The sequence below is a fragment of the Theropithecus gelada genome, chromosome 1 (genome assembly GCF_003255815.1).
Source record: "Theropithecus gelada isolate Dixy chromosome 1, Tgel_1.0, whole genome shotgun sequence".
Taxonomy (NCBI): domain Eukaryota; kingdom Metazoa; phylum Chordata; class Mammalia; order Primates; family Cercopithecidae; genus Theropithecus; species Theropithecus gelada.
In genome coordinates this window covers 84,824,592-84,839,187 of record NC_037668.1, presented here as the reverse complement: position 1 = coordinate 84,839,187, position 14,596 = coordinate 84,824,592, and the positions used below count along the sequence as shown (strand labels likewise).

The 14,596-nt window shown below is 43.6% G+C and overlaps 1 protein-coding gene across 1 annotated transcript in view; it reads right to left on the bottom strand.

The window, feature by feature from the left end:
- C8A (complement C8 alpha chain) overlaps positions 1 to 14,596 on the bottom strand; it is a 63,046-nt gene that overhangs the window by 876 nt on the left and 47,574 nt on the right. The window contains exons 8-10 of the mRNA XM_025401433.1: positions 10,469 to 10,594; positions 9,154 to 9,311; positions 4,601 to 4,823 (exon numbers count right to left, since the gene is read on the bottom strand). Of these exons, the coding sequence (XP_025257218.1) occupies positions 4,601 to 4,823; positions 9,154 to 9,311; positions 10,469 to 10,594 (507 nt within the window). The remainder of the gene's footprint in view (positions 1 to 4,600; positions 4,824 to 9,153; positions 9,312 to 10,468; positions 10,595 to 14,596) is intronic.

Genomic DNA, 14,596 nt, shown 5'->3' with positions numbered 1-14,596 from the left:
GAAATGCCTTCAGGTAGCCAACCAAGACCTCTGTGCTCCCTGCTGTGCACTTAATTTGAAACTCTGGATGGAGTGAGAAGAGGCCACTGGGAGCCCATCTCATGAAATTGGAATCCGCTGTTCCATGGAAGATGGATAGCGGAGGGAGGCAGAAGGTGTGCTCCATTGGAAGACTGACACAGAGTCACTGGAGGGTGTGGAGAACCGGGAGCACCACCCCGCTGGGGAGTCAGAGAAAAGATTTGGCCGGACACTACCCTGGAGAGGATTGCTAAGCTTTTGTATGAGGATCTGCAAATCAAACCCCCTCAGACTCTGGCAAGAGAGGCGCAGAGGGTGGCAGGCTCTCTGCACAGAGCATCTGAAAACATGCACTGACCATGGACTATCTGGAAATCTAGCTCAGAGAATTGCCTAGCCTGGGGCTCGGCCTGAGTTTTGGACACTATCATATGAGAAGGATGGACTAATCCAATGGGTTTTTTTCAATCATTATTTTTTTCATCACAATTTCATTTTTCCTAAATGAAATCTTACGTGGACCCCAACCTCGAAGTCAGATGAAAGTGGAGCTGCTCTATTTGAAGCTGGATGTCTGTCAGGCTCGCCCTCCTCCGCTGGGGCAGCTCTGAGACCCCAAGCCTCCTCAGATCACAGTGTGAATATCATTGGATTGGGTTATCTCCAAGTTCCTTCCGGCTCTGTAATTATACTCCCTGATGGGGCAGCCACAGCAAGGCTCTCTGTCTCTTCCTCCCACCTCTGTGCCTCGGTCCCCATAGGCAAAGGTTTGCTGGGAAAATTCCCAGAGACTGTAATAGGCCTCCATGGAATTTGACTGCCCTGCCTCAGACTTCCTTGCCAGCCCAGTCTCCAACAGGCTGAAAATTCAGTATGATAGCCCCAAGGCCACCTGATGTCCACACCTTGCTTGGAACCAGGTTGATGGAGTGCCATGAGCTGCCTGCAATGAACTAAGTGCACTGCCTGCAACTGAATGCAGGAGGAATGGGACCTTGAGAGCAGCCCTCTGTCTCATCCCTTCCTGCAGATCATTATGTAATGCCCACACCTTCTCTGATGCCCACCATATGTGCAGGTGTCTCAGCCTGCCTGCCACTGAGCCTGACACTGGACCATGGAGAGGCACGTCTGGGTAGCCCACACTCCCTCTTCTCCTTGTCTCTATGCTGTATGGACAGGGATCCTAGCAAGTCACTGGTTCTGAGGGCCCTTGGAGTGCTATAATTAAATTACTCTGGCAAGGCTCACATCTGTTCCTTTAAGCCAGGCCAGGTTGATAACCATGAACTGGTACATACTCCACTTTCCACTCCCCGAGATGATGCTTACAGAAGTTGTCTCAGACCCTCTACTCTTATTCCCCAAATTTCCTCACTCTTAGGATGTGACTCAGTAGGGTGTAATGGTTAAGAGATTGGGTCCCGGGTCCAAATCCTGGCTCTTTCATTCCCCAGCTAGGTGACCTTGAGCAAATTATCCAACCTTCCTTCTGCCCTGGTTTCCTCATCTGTAAATTGGTACTCATAATAGCATTTATGTCATAAGGTTGTTGGGAAAATAAATGAGTTCATATACATGCTGCTATAATGGCTGTTACTAATAAGGCTTAGTTATTTTTTCTGTTTATTGATCTTTGGTCCCCTTGGGAATGCTGCCTAGCCAATGGGAAAATGGCGGCTGCAACCCAGTCCATACCCTGCTTGGGAAGTCAGGAAAGCCCTGGACCCTTGAGCTGTGCTGTATCAATCCAGAGTGGTTTTCTTTTTCTCTCCCAATTCACCCACCTACCAGGCAGTGCCTTTTTTCCAATTCTCACAAGGAAACTGGAATCTGCAATTCCATGGAAGATGGAACTGGCCCTGGGAGTTGGTCTCCTTGGTTTGTATTCTCTGCAGGCTCCTTTTTAAGGTCTTTGGCTTTCACTCACCCTCTTGGCTTATCTCTTTCAGCGTATCTCCCACAGGACACAGGCAGCTCAGATTCTATTCCCTTTTGCCACCAAAGGAGGAATTTGAAGAAGTAACAAGTAACAACCCAGAACAATCCTCTACCAATGAAACATCCCACATGAAGCTGTCTCATCTTTTTCTTATTATAACAGAGCCTACCACGAGTGTTAACTAGTTTAATCCTCAACACAACCTTTGAGAAGGTTCCAATACAATCTCATTTTAGAGGGTATGCCCAGATGGAAATTGGCAGCTTAGCAATTAAAGATCTGGGCTGAATGCGGTGGCTCACGCCTATAATCCCAGCACCTTGGGAGGCTGAGGCGGGCAGATCACTTGAGGCCAGGAGTTCGACACCAGCCTGGCCAACATGGCAAAACCCCATCTCTAGTAAAAATACAAAAATTAGCCAGGCATGGTGGTGCATGCCTGTAGTCCCAGCTACTCAGGGTGGGGGTGGGGGAGTGTGGGCTGAGGTGGGAGAATTGCTTGAACCTGGGGGGTGGAGGTTGCAGTGAGCCGAGATCATGCCATTGCACTCCAGCCTGGGTGACAGAGTGAGACTCCATCTCAAAACAAAAACAAAAACAAAAACAAAAACAAAAAACTAAAGATCTGTTTGATACCTGAGCTATGCTATCCTGCCTCCTACTTAGAACTACTCTCTCAAAGAGGAAATAATAACTCACCATCATCTCATTTTAAAACCAGGTCTACTGCATAAAGATCCCCTTGTATCCTAAAGAAATTGGTATTTGTAGTTTGAAGCTTAAAATATTTAAATTCAATTTTGCATTCAAAGATTTTAAGCTTCAAACTACCGACTGCTCACCATGTTGCTCTCCCTTGTTTAGGTCAGAGACTCAGAGATTCTGGGGGTAGGAAGGACCTTGAGGCTGTCTTGCCCAACCATCCCGTGGAAGAATGAATCTCTTTCATTACAATTTCCTGAAAAGTGGTCATCTATCCCCTTCCATCACTCCTGCCACAGTACATGCAGAAGAAAGTCCTCCCTCATTAAGCCCTAATCCCTTTGCTATAGCTTCTCTCCTTTAGTCCTACAACCTAATCTCAGTGGCCATAGAAAACATGTCCTCCCATATAGTGGTTTATATGGGACTTGTCCTTCCTGAGTCTTTCTTCTTCACGCCAAAAGTTCCCAATCTTTCCAGATCTTCTTAGTACATAGGTTTGAGCCTTCCCACTTCCCTGGGTTGCCTGCTTTGCTTTGCCAGTATCTGGTGAAATGTGACACCAAGAACAAAGATCTTGGTATGCCAGAGAAGAATCTTATCCTGGGCTCTTGACTTCTGTTAACCCATCTATCACTCTGGGGCCATCTGTATCAGGCTCCCACTGACTGAACTGGGACTAATGGTTGGCCTGTTTCTTTCACATGGCCATTGGGCTACATGGCTTCAGCGCCCTCCACCCTGTGCTTCAACTGTTTGTTTTCTGGAGTCAATTGTAATACATTGGGTTTGCCCATCCAGACTTCTTTGTTTTTCCCTTTGTGTTTTCTTCATTGCAACAGCCAATTTAGGTTAACATATACATTGATTAGGTAGCTGATACATTTTGCCATCATTTTCATATAAACAGTTTCATATGCCTGAAAAATTGGGAGCTTAGGAATTGGAACATGCATAGAGACTCTTGGGGCTAAAAGGGAACATAGATGAGAAAGCTAAGCCCCAGAAAGACGTGAATAATCAGTGTCTCACAGTGAATTCGTAAAGTGTCTGAGACGCACATCCACGTCCTCAGACTTCTTCATTTTTAAGTGATGGACTTTTAATGCTTGTTTGATGACTTTCTTCCCTGGTACAAGTTGGTTCATATCGCAGCTATCTGCGTTTAACTTTCCTTGCCCAAACTTTGTTTTTAGTCATAACTCCTTACACTGAAATGACAACTACCTATCTCTTTTAGTGAGTTGAATCGTGCTTCCCCAAAAGATATGTTGAAGGCAAACCCTTGTTACCTGTGAACATGATATTATTTGGAAATAGGATCTTTGCAGATGAAATCACATTAAAATGAGGTCATGCTGGATTAGGGTGGGCTCCAACCCAATGACTGGTGGTTCTTATAAGAAGAGAAACAGAGTTATAGAGGGAAGAATGCCACATGAGGACAGAGGCAGAGACTGGAGTGATGCATCTACAAGCCAAGAAATGCCAAGGATTGCTGACCACCACCAAAAGGTAGGAGAGGGGCATGGACCACACACTCCCTCAGTCTCTGGCAGGAACCAACCTAGCCAACACACCTGACTTTGGACTTCTAGCTTCCAGAAGTCTGAAACAATATACTTCTGTTGTTGTAAGCCACCTAATTTGTGATGAATAAACTAGGAAACTAGTTTATGCCTCTATAAATGAATCCTGGTGTCCATAAACATCTTGGTGAAAAACAGTTCTCATCTGAGAAAAGGTCTTGATGGCAAGGACAAAGTACAAGAACTATTAAGTGTGATGGATGATTAATAGAACTCTCAAGGGTGGCTCCTGGGTAGTGGCTAGGAGGGCTCAGAAAGGAGGGGCTGGGAACCCCAAAAGTCCTTTCTGCACTGGCCCCTTTGAGCTGGGCCGGGCTGGAACTGGGTGGGGATGCACAGACCTTACCTTCTGTCTGTATTTGCTCACAGGCAGGGCCCAGGCGACCCAGGCGGCACTGGCACCTGCAGCTGGTGCCCTCGAGGATGGGCACCCCATTGTTGAAGCAGGGCCCACATCGGCAGGCGTTGAATTCCATCAGATACTGGTCCAAGGCATGGCGCAGGTTCTGGCGCTTGGCCTCCAGAGGCCCCAGGCTTGTGTGCCGCAGCACCTCATGAATAGGCTGCATCTGTGGGCACAGAAAGAACACAGCGCCCCTCCCTGGGCTCTGTCTACTTTCCCAGAGCGCAAGAACCGAACATCAAGCTTCTGGAAGGCCTGATACATGCCAGGCACAGACGCAGACACTCAACTTATCCCACCACCTTGGATCCTCACAGCCACTCTGTGACATAGGCACTAAACAAACTCCTCAGCTCCCAACAGAAGAAAGGGAGGCTCAAAGTGTTTAAGTGACTGGCTCAGAAACACACAATTATTAAGAAATAATAACGTAGATCAGGTTTAGAGAGGGGCAGTTAAAAGTCCGAGGCCACACAGCTAGGACGTGAGACACATTTACTTAGCTTTTACCATGTGACAGGCCTTTCCCCTATATCATCTCCCTTAATCCTCACAATAATTCTGGAGCAATGTGTACATTCCTCACGAGAATCACCCACTTAACTCTGAAACCTGTGCACTCCCAATCCCAAGTGAGCTTAGAAGTTATTTGTGCCAGCTCATCTGTCCCCTCTACCATGTTTAGGAAGCAGGAAAAGTGTGTTTTGATCATCAGTCTTCAATGAAGGAATTAATAAAGTCCTTGACAGGTAGTGTTGTTGTCATTGCTGAGCAATTCCCCTAATGGTGTAACTGTGGCAGCTACATGTGGCTGGGTAGGGATTATTTACAACTGATGCAACCCATTCCAGGCATGACCATAGTTCAGGGTTTCTCAATCTTGCCACTACTGCGTATCAAGTTGGATAATTCTTTATTGGCAGGAGTGGGTTGTCCTATGCATTGTAGGCTGTTTAGCAGAGTCCCTGGTCTCTACCCCCTACCTGCCAGCAGCCCCCTTCCAGTTGTGAAAACCAAAACTGTCTCCTGACATTGCCAAATATTCCTTGAGGGAAACAATTGCCTCAACTGAGAAGCAGTAGATGAAGCACAAGGAGCATTGAATCTGGAGCCAGAAAACCTGACTTCAAACCCCAGCTACGCTGCTTCCAATTGTGTGATCTTTGGCACATGACACACGGAGCCTCCTTCATCATCTGTAAAGGGAGAACAGTCATCGCACCTTCCAGGATTATTGTGAGGATTAAGGGAGATGATATAGGGGAAAGGCCTGTCACATGGTAAAAGCTAAGTAAATGTGGTTCACTTTCCAGTTATGTGGCCTAACTGTCCTTGTCTAAGTCTAATCTTCATTATCTAGAAAATAGGAATAATACTTAATTTCCAGATTTTTTATGAGGATGTAAAGAAGTACTGAATGTGAGATACGACTGTACAAGGGACGAATGACAAAAAAATAAAGCACCATTTTTGTTAGTTGAATGTGATAATAGTAAAACAAACAAACTAACAAAAAAAAACACAAAAAAAAAAACAAAACAAACAAACAAAACCCCAAACTCTGTGTTTTTCAAATTGCATGTACATATGGTTATCCGCAGAATGCTTATAATGTTACACATTTTAATACACTCATAAAAGGAAGGAACTTCTCCAGATCTCTCATTTTAAGGAGAGGAACCTGAGGTCCCCCAAGGGGAAGTGATTTGCCAAGGTCACAGAGCAAGTCAGCAGTAGTACTGAGCCACATTACGGTAGTCTCAATTCCCTGGAAACAGAAATCAACTAAGGGCACTGGCAATAGCTTTGACTGAGTTCCTGGAAGTGTGTACAGAAAGACCTGTGGCAAACAGACTTTGGTCTGTGGTCAGGGGCTGCGGTTGAGGTCAGCAGGCAGGTAATATCAGGATTGGTAGGGCCCCCAGCCAAGGGGAGTAAACCACTTACTGGAAGTTCAGGGAATTCAGTCCCATTGTTAGGAAGTCAGCGTAGAATAGTCTGCCCTTTTGGCCTGGTCAAAGATGACTCTTAGTTCCAGGGAAGGCCAGGACCATTAAGCACGCGGAGGTCTCTTTGACCTTCTAGTGGGGCTCAGCACCCCATTCCCTACCTCAGATCTCTCCCTCTCAGGAACCACAGGAAGAGAGAAACCATTCCACAGGGTGGACTGGTGGACTTAAAGGAGGGGAGAGAGGTGGAGAAAAGGGGTCTTAGGATGTTAGAGCTTGAAAATGTATTGGCAGTGATCTTGTTTCTGTTTTGCAGATGAGAAAAAAGACTCAGAGGTCAAATGATACAATATAGCAACACAAAACAACACATAGTAATATATCACACAACACAACACAGCAAAATAACATAACACAAACGTAACATAACAGGACTCCTACATTCATGAACTTTAGGTTCGTGCTATAAATAAGCACTGCTGAACTCTGGGGGATATGCAAGTGAATAAGATGCTGTTTCCACTCTGAACATCAGGCTCCAAATAACCCTTACCTGGTCCCCTTGTCTGTAATCTCTCTCTTCTTCAAATCATCCTTTATTTCCCTGTGAGCATTCTCTTTTTAAAGCACAGTGCTAGCTGTGTTACTTCCCTGCTATAAAGCCTGCCCGAGGCTTAATGCATCGAGTCCAAACTTCTCAGGGGGCAACATGAGTTGTGAAGAGACTGAGGATGTTAGTGTCAGTCAAACATGACTCGAGCTGGACTCTATCATTTGCCAACTTTGAGATATTGTGCTGAACCTGTTTCTTCAACTGACATTTACTAAGTAACTTCTGATCTCCTGAGTCTTGTGAAATATCTCTATGTGATAGAGCAGGAAACTGAGGCTCACTGAGGGAAGTAACTTGTCAAAGGTCACACGTTGAAAAAGCGGCTGAGCTCTGACCTAAATTATGTCTTTCCCCTCCCTCCCACCCAACCCTGCCAAAGCCTGGGCTCTTTTTTCCAAAAGACTGTAGTGGTCTTCTCCAAATGATGACCCTCAGTCTTCCCAGGGAAGTTTTTCTCAAGGCAAACACCAAGTTCCCCTCTTGCCTGTGAAAGTTTGTATATTACTCCTGATATCAATTTTACAGTTTTTGCTCAAATCACTAATAGCTTGATGATATCAATTTTCAAACTCTATGTGAATTACAGTTGCGTGAAAATGGTCTCTTACTTATTGAAGAAGAAATGAAATCAAGGTTAATCCATCTGACCTCTTTCTTCACAGAAACCAGGGTGTTAGAATAGACTTCCAGGTTTAACTATAGGTAACTATAGGTATATGTTGTAAGAGGAAGACTATATCCATATCTGGGATTTTAAATATATGTAGAAAAATAGAAAAGGGTAGGGAGAAAATGATGATCTTTTGCTTCAAAGTCTAAAATGCAGTCTTATTTTGAACGGACTACACCGCATATTCACAGAAGTAGTTTGGCAACTGCTAGAACAATTACTTCCTTTGTGATTAGAATAGAGTTTTCCATACTTTGTGAAGTTAAGCATTTAAGGCAGAGTTTCTCAACTTTGGCATTATTGACACTTGAGGCCAGATATTTCTTTGCTGTGGGGTCTGTTCTGTGCATGGAAGGATGTTTAGCAGCATCCCAGGCCTCTGCCTCCTGGATGCCAGTAACACCTCCTTTGCCCCACTGTGGGTGGTGACAAAAATATCAAAAACATCTCCAGACATTGCTAAATTTCCTCTGTGGAGCAAAACTGCCCTTAGTAGTTGAGAGACACTGCTTTAAGGGAGGTGCTAGGACAGAGAGAAGTGAGAACTGGGTATGAAGTCCAAATGTCTGAAATCCAAGCATTGCCACCTCTGAGCTCTATGACCTCAAACATTTTCACTTGATTTTTCAGAGCCTGTTTCCTAAACTTTTTAATGGGAGGGAATAGTATCTATGCCTGAAGTTCCTGCAATGGGGAGATGAGATAACTTTGGAGCGTGGTAGCAAATTACAGCCTGGGTCCAAGTCTAACCGACAGCTTATTTTTATATGGCCTTTGAGGTAAGAATGACCTTTATCTTTTTTTAAGAGATTTGATGAAGAAGAGAAAGAAGAAGAACTACTACTACTAATTTGTGTATCATAGACTGCATGGGTCCCACGAAGCCTAAAATATTTACTTTCTGACATTTTACAGAAAAAGTTTGCCACCCCCTAATGTAGCCCATGTGATTTTTAAAGTCTTTTATGTATAAATAAAAATCACGATTTGCCTAATGTGAACGCATGCTGAGGAACTTCTGGGATGAGCAGTGTAAAACTGGGCACTGACCAGATCGTCAGTTTCTGATCCCTGCTCTCCCGTGGCCCGGGTCTGAAGTCATGCACTCCCTGGAGTCAGGCACAAGCAAGGCCACTAGTTCAGTGTGCCGTTACATTTAATCTTGTTCTTTGATGGGCTCATAATAAGAAATATGAAATGATCTGGTCTGCTTCACTTTCATTCCTCATGGACGTAGAGTTTCTTCAGCTGCGAAAAGACTTACCTCAAAATCGATAACAACAGGATTATACTTTAATGACCTCCCCCAGGAACGGTATGTAATGGTGCTCCTGTTCTGTGCCAAGCCACCACTCCAGCCAGAACTGCCACCTCGTACCCGAGAAATGATGTCTTCCACAGCCATGGCCTTCCTGGCCCTTTCTGCCATCAAGAGGATAAACTGCATTAGCTCATTTCCCAGAAAGCCCAAGGACTGGTTGACAAATCCCACTAATGAGATTTGGAAGAAAGGTTACATGTTTTCTTTAGATGTTTACCGTTCTTCTACTCTTCTTGGTTAGCTAGCAGGACAAGGCAGAAGGGAAAGACCAAGACTCAAGAAATAGTCCCATCCTCTGGAGTGGAGAAATACCATGAGGACAGCCTGGCCCACATGGGGGAAAAGGGGGACAGGAAATGGGTGGTCATTCATTTATTCATTCATTTGCTAATTCATTCATATGTCAAATATTTACTCAGTACCTGCTATATGCGAAATGGGTTCAATCAAATATTATAGGTGCTATAGATGTTACTATAGGACTCAATGGGGGCACAGCGAAAGAAACTAGTCAGCTATACAGTAGGAGGTGTGGGAGGCAGTCAGAAAGAAAGGTGAGTTTTCTACAAAGGTAAGTGAGTATTTGCCAGGTAAATGAAGAGAGGATAGAAAGAGAGAGGAAACAATTTGACTTAAGGCCTGGAGTTACAGGTAACCTAACACAATGGGAATAGCTTGAACCTGTTTAATATCTATTCCACCCACTACATTATAAACTTCTTCATCATCCCTCTATCCTCTGTGTCTCCCACTTGGGGAAGAAAATCTCAATACCTGTTTGATGAATGGATGAGTAAATGAATACATGAACACCCAAACTGACTTGTTCAGGAAATGCCATAAAATATTCCTGTACAATCCCTCTCTAATAATTATTCTTTGTGCTTGGACTCGGTAACCATATTCTCTCTCAACAGCCTTATTTCCTTACTCTGAACTGTAATATGATGGGCCTTCATTTAAACAGCCCATTTTCCAGATGCCTTTCATTCTAGTTCTTACTTGGATCTTTGTCTAACACTTGAAATCTAGGAGGGTGCCCCATATAAAGGTAAGTACTTCAAAGGTGATTTTAAACCCATGGTAGATTCAAAATAGAGCCACTGCGGGTCATTGGTTTGGGGTATTTAGCACCTATGCAGTCTGATCATTGAATAAAATGAAATCAACTGGGAAAAAACATAGCTTCCAAGTCCCAGTGTGTGTCCAAAGGAAAGCCTGGCTTCTCTTTTTGGGAGATCTATTGCTAAACACTTGCCAGTTTTGCCATCTCCAAATTTTTTACAATGGTCTCCTGATAAACCTCCATCAACATTTATTCCACCTTCATACTGAATGCCCAAGGAGCCTCCAAAACATGTCATGATATCTCTGCTGGTAATACCTGCAACAGGGACACAGAGAAACACAAAATGCTGAGTTATTAAAAGACACTTGACACGGTACAACTATGTCACAGTAGTAAAAGCTAGCTTCATGTTTGGAGTCCAAAAGGCCTGGGTTGAAAGCCTGGTTCTTTAATCCAGTTTCAGTTTTCTCTTCTGCATGGTTCCAACCAAAATAATTCTTGAAATGAGAAGAGATATGTGTTGCACATACTAGTTGGTAAAAAATGCTAGCACTCTTTCTTTTGACCATTCTTTATTGAGCCACCTTGAGGCAATAATTCTATCTCATCCATCTGCATTTGCCCCCATGCCTACCTCAGCGCCCGGCCCATGATGGGCACCATTACTCTGAACTTTGGAACATATTTGCCCCTACTATAAATGCCTCTCCTCCTCCCTTTCCATCATCTTTCCAAAGACTACTCTTCCACCCATCATCATTCCAAAAGCTTCCATTCAAATGTCATTTACTCCATGAACCATTTTTGGATCTGAGTAATTCCCTCTTTTTTCAGAGCTACCAATGTTCTCTGTGCCTGAGTGATCGTCTTCCTCACAATTCTTTTAGTCCAGGTCCTCTTTGCACCCCAGAGAGGCCAAAGTCTTGCTAGAAGATGAATGGATCACCATGGAAAGTTTACCTGCCCTTCAGACCCCATAAAGACTATCAGGCCCACATTAGCCATATCTGTATTTGTCTACATCTGAGGACCCACTGAGGAACCTGACTTTTGCAGATGAGGAAAATAATTCTTAAAGCAGTAAAGCCACATTGCTATGTAAATAAATAGAGCTGGGTTTCCAATCCTAGGTCTGCTGGCAAGATAAAACTAGATAAATAGACTGGAGGGATATTGACCATGCTAAATAGTCCAACCTTTTCGGTAGCTAAAGGAGTTTGTATTTTGAGACATCATTCCTTTAAACTACAACTATACAAAGTAATTATTTCCAGTCATACTGTTATTCTATCAACCATAAAGGAAAAATAATTTAGACCTGTCATTCAATTGAGCTAAAGATTAGATTCACTATTTTCAAGGGAGTATTGAGCATCAAAGTTTATGTGCCTGTGTCCCCATTAAACAGCAAACTCTATGAGGTCAAGAACTTGCATCTAATTCACCATTGTCTTGCTAGCATAGCAATGTGGTGTGTGCCGTGTTCAGTAAGTACTTTCAGAATAAATGATTGATGAATTTTTAAAAAATGAGTAAATAAATGAATGTCCTGAGTCCTTTGGTAAGGGTTTCTGATGGAAGGAAACTTAGAAGTCATAAGTCCTAAATTCAAATTCCAGTCACTAACACCCTGTATGATCCTAGGAAAGGCCCATGATCCCAGTGGGCCTCTGTTTCCCATTTATGGAAAGAAGAGGTTGTCATCTCCAAGACCCCTTTCAGCTGCAGCCCTTTGTGACTCTTTGGATATCAGTTTCTGAGTCACTCCTGAGCTGAAAGTGCTTGTTGAAAGTGATGCTCTGAGCACCGGCACTCAACACTGAGCAAAGGGATTCTTCTGCCATTTCCATTCAAACACTTTTAATTTTTAATGCATTACTAATTGGTGGAAGATTTAGCATATTTAATTGTTTTGATTAAAAAATGCTTCAATGGTGATAAACAAAAGTGGATGAAAAGAATTCACAGGTAGAAGCCAGAGTGATTATTTAGGTGGATGGTGGAGTGCTGCTGAATTAAAGCAACAGGACGGGCTGATTAATGGTGGCTGGAGGATGCCTGTGGTGTGATTATGCTCATAAAAGATGTGGCGACAGCCTGCCACGTGCTGCTGGGAGAAGAAAATTCCAGTCTGACTTGAAAAGCACGACTTGACTGCAGAGATTTGCCATCTAAGGACCCCAAAGTGGGTCCCAGCCAGCAAGGGGAGTCTGTGACTTACAAAGAATCGTAGAACCTGAGAGCCCAAGCACTCTGAGACACTTAGCTCATACTTTTCATTTATAGTTGAGATGCCTGAGGTTCATGAAGGTTAATTATATTGCCTAAGGCCATACAGTTAAGAAATGGTGAAGCTGAGATTCATGCTCAAGTCTGTCATGTTTAGAAGCCTGCGGTATTTTCACTAATCTCAGTTATTCCCTCAGACAAAAGAATTCTGCCATCTGAGAGGAAAATGTATTAAGCACCTACTGTGTACCATCTCCAGCATATTGCATATTGGGCAATGTAGACACCTTCAGAATATAACTAATGTGAATATGATGTAAATCTGCAAAGCTAAGGTCCTGCCCTTGAGAAGTCAGCAGGCTAGGGGCCATGTCTTAAATGAAGACCAATCTATATCCCAAGAGTTTTTTGTTTCAATATGCCAGGGCTAGAAAGGAGTCTCTCAGAGGCTGTAAGAGATGCCAAAATCAGAGCTGTCTACAGAGAGCCTGTGGGAAAATGACACTAACAAGTTGGGGTCAGGGCAGAGGAAGTCAAACCTGGTACCAAAATCCAGGAGTTGAAACTGGCATTGGAAGCCAGGACTCAGAACCAGAGAGACAAACAGAAAGAGTTGGAGGTGGGGGTCTGAGGTGAAAGGAACAGAGAAAGGTCTGAAGCCATTGTAGAGAACTTGCCCAGATAGGTGTGTAGTGTGGATAGACCGACTATATTCATGGAACCAGGCAATCCTCTGCCATTGCTCCATCCCATCCCATCAGGCTGCACTCCTTAGGCTTAATTTTGGACCAGATCAAACTGCAGTTTGTTTGGGGCTTTTGAACTCAGTGAGCTCTGGAGTTGATCAGTCCCAACCCAGGCTATACATGAGATCATCTGGAGTGCTTTTGAAAAATATAGGTAACTAGGCCCAACCTCTATCAATTCTAATTGTATATTTCTATGAAATCAGGAATGTGTTTTTTGGACAAGTATCCCAGATGTTTCCTCTTCATTGGATCTTGGATTAGATGTTGAGTACAGTGGTCCTACAGAGTATCTCTGGTGGCTTGCCACAGGACTCTGGCATCCTGTCTCAATTGATGCCTTTGTCAATGCCTTGGATATGGACTTAGTAGCCAGTTTCATCATATCTACTCAGAATAAGAACTACAAGAAGCCAAGGATAATTCAGGTAAAGAAACAGGATCCAAAAAGCCCTCAAAAGGCTGGGTGGATACAATGACCAAGTGTATTAGTCCGTTCTCGTGCTGCTAATAAAGACATACCCAAGACTGGGTGATTTTATAAAAGAAAGAAGTTTAATTGACTCACAGTGCAGCATGACTGGGGAAGCCTCAGGAAACTCACAATCATGGCAGAAGGGGAAGCAAACACGTCCTTCTTCACATGGCACCAAGAAGAGTGCCAAGAAAAGGGGGAAACCCCCTCATAAAAACATCAGAACTCATGAGAACCCATCCATTATCATGAGAACCACAAGAGGGTAACCACCCCCATGATTAAATTATCTCCCGCCAGGTTCCTCCCATGACACGTGGGGATTATGGGAACTGCAATGCAAGATGAGATTTGGATGGAGACACAGTCAAACTATATCACCAAGCATAGCAAAATGAGACTGAATTGGGAAAACTTTAACATTCTACCCTACAGACAAAACACCAAATGAATAAGCACAGTAGCAAATAGACACAGCTTAGCAGGAGAACAAAAGAAAAGGACTTAGAGTTTTAGATTACTCCCTGCTCAGTAGGGTAATGAAACCAGGGTACAAATTATAATTAGTAAAACGAAGGAGAAAATAATCTCACTCTCCTCTCCATAGGTTAGAGAAACTCAGAGCTGTGTGCAAAAACACTTTAAAAAATGAAATAAGAAAATATGATTTTTTTCATTGAACATTATCCAGCCTTTAAAAAGAAGGAAACCCTGCCATATGTGACAATACAACTGAACCTTGAGGACATATTGCTATGTGAAATAAGCCAGTCACAGAAGGATAAAGACTGCCTGATTCCACTTATATTAGATATACCAATAGTCAGATATATAGAATCAAAGGGTATCATGGTGGTTTCCAGGGGC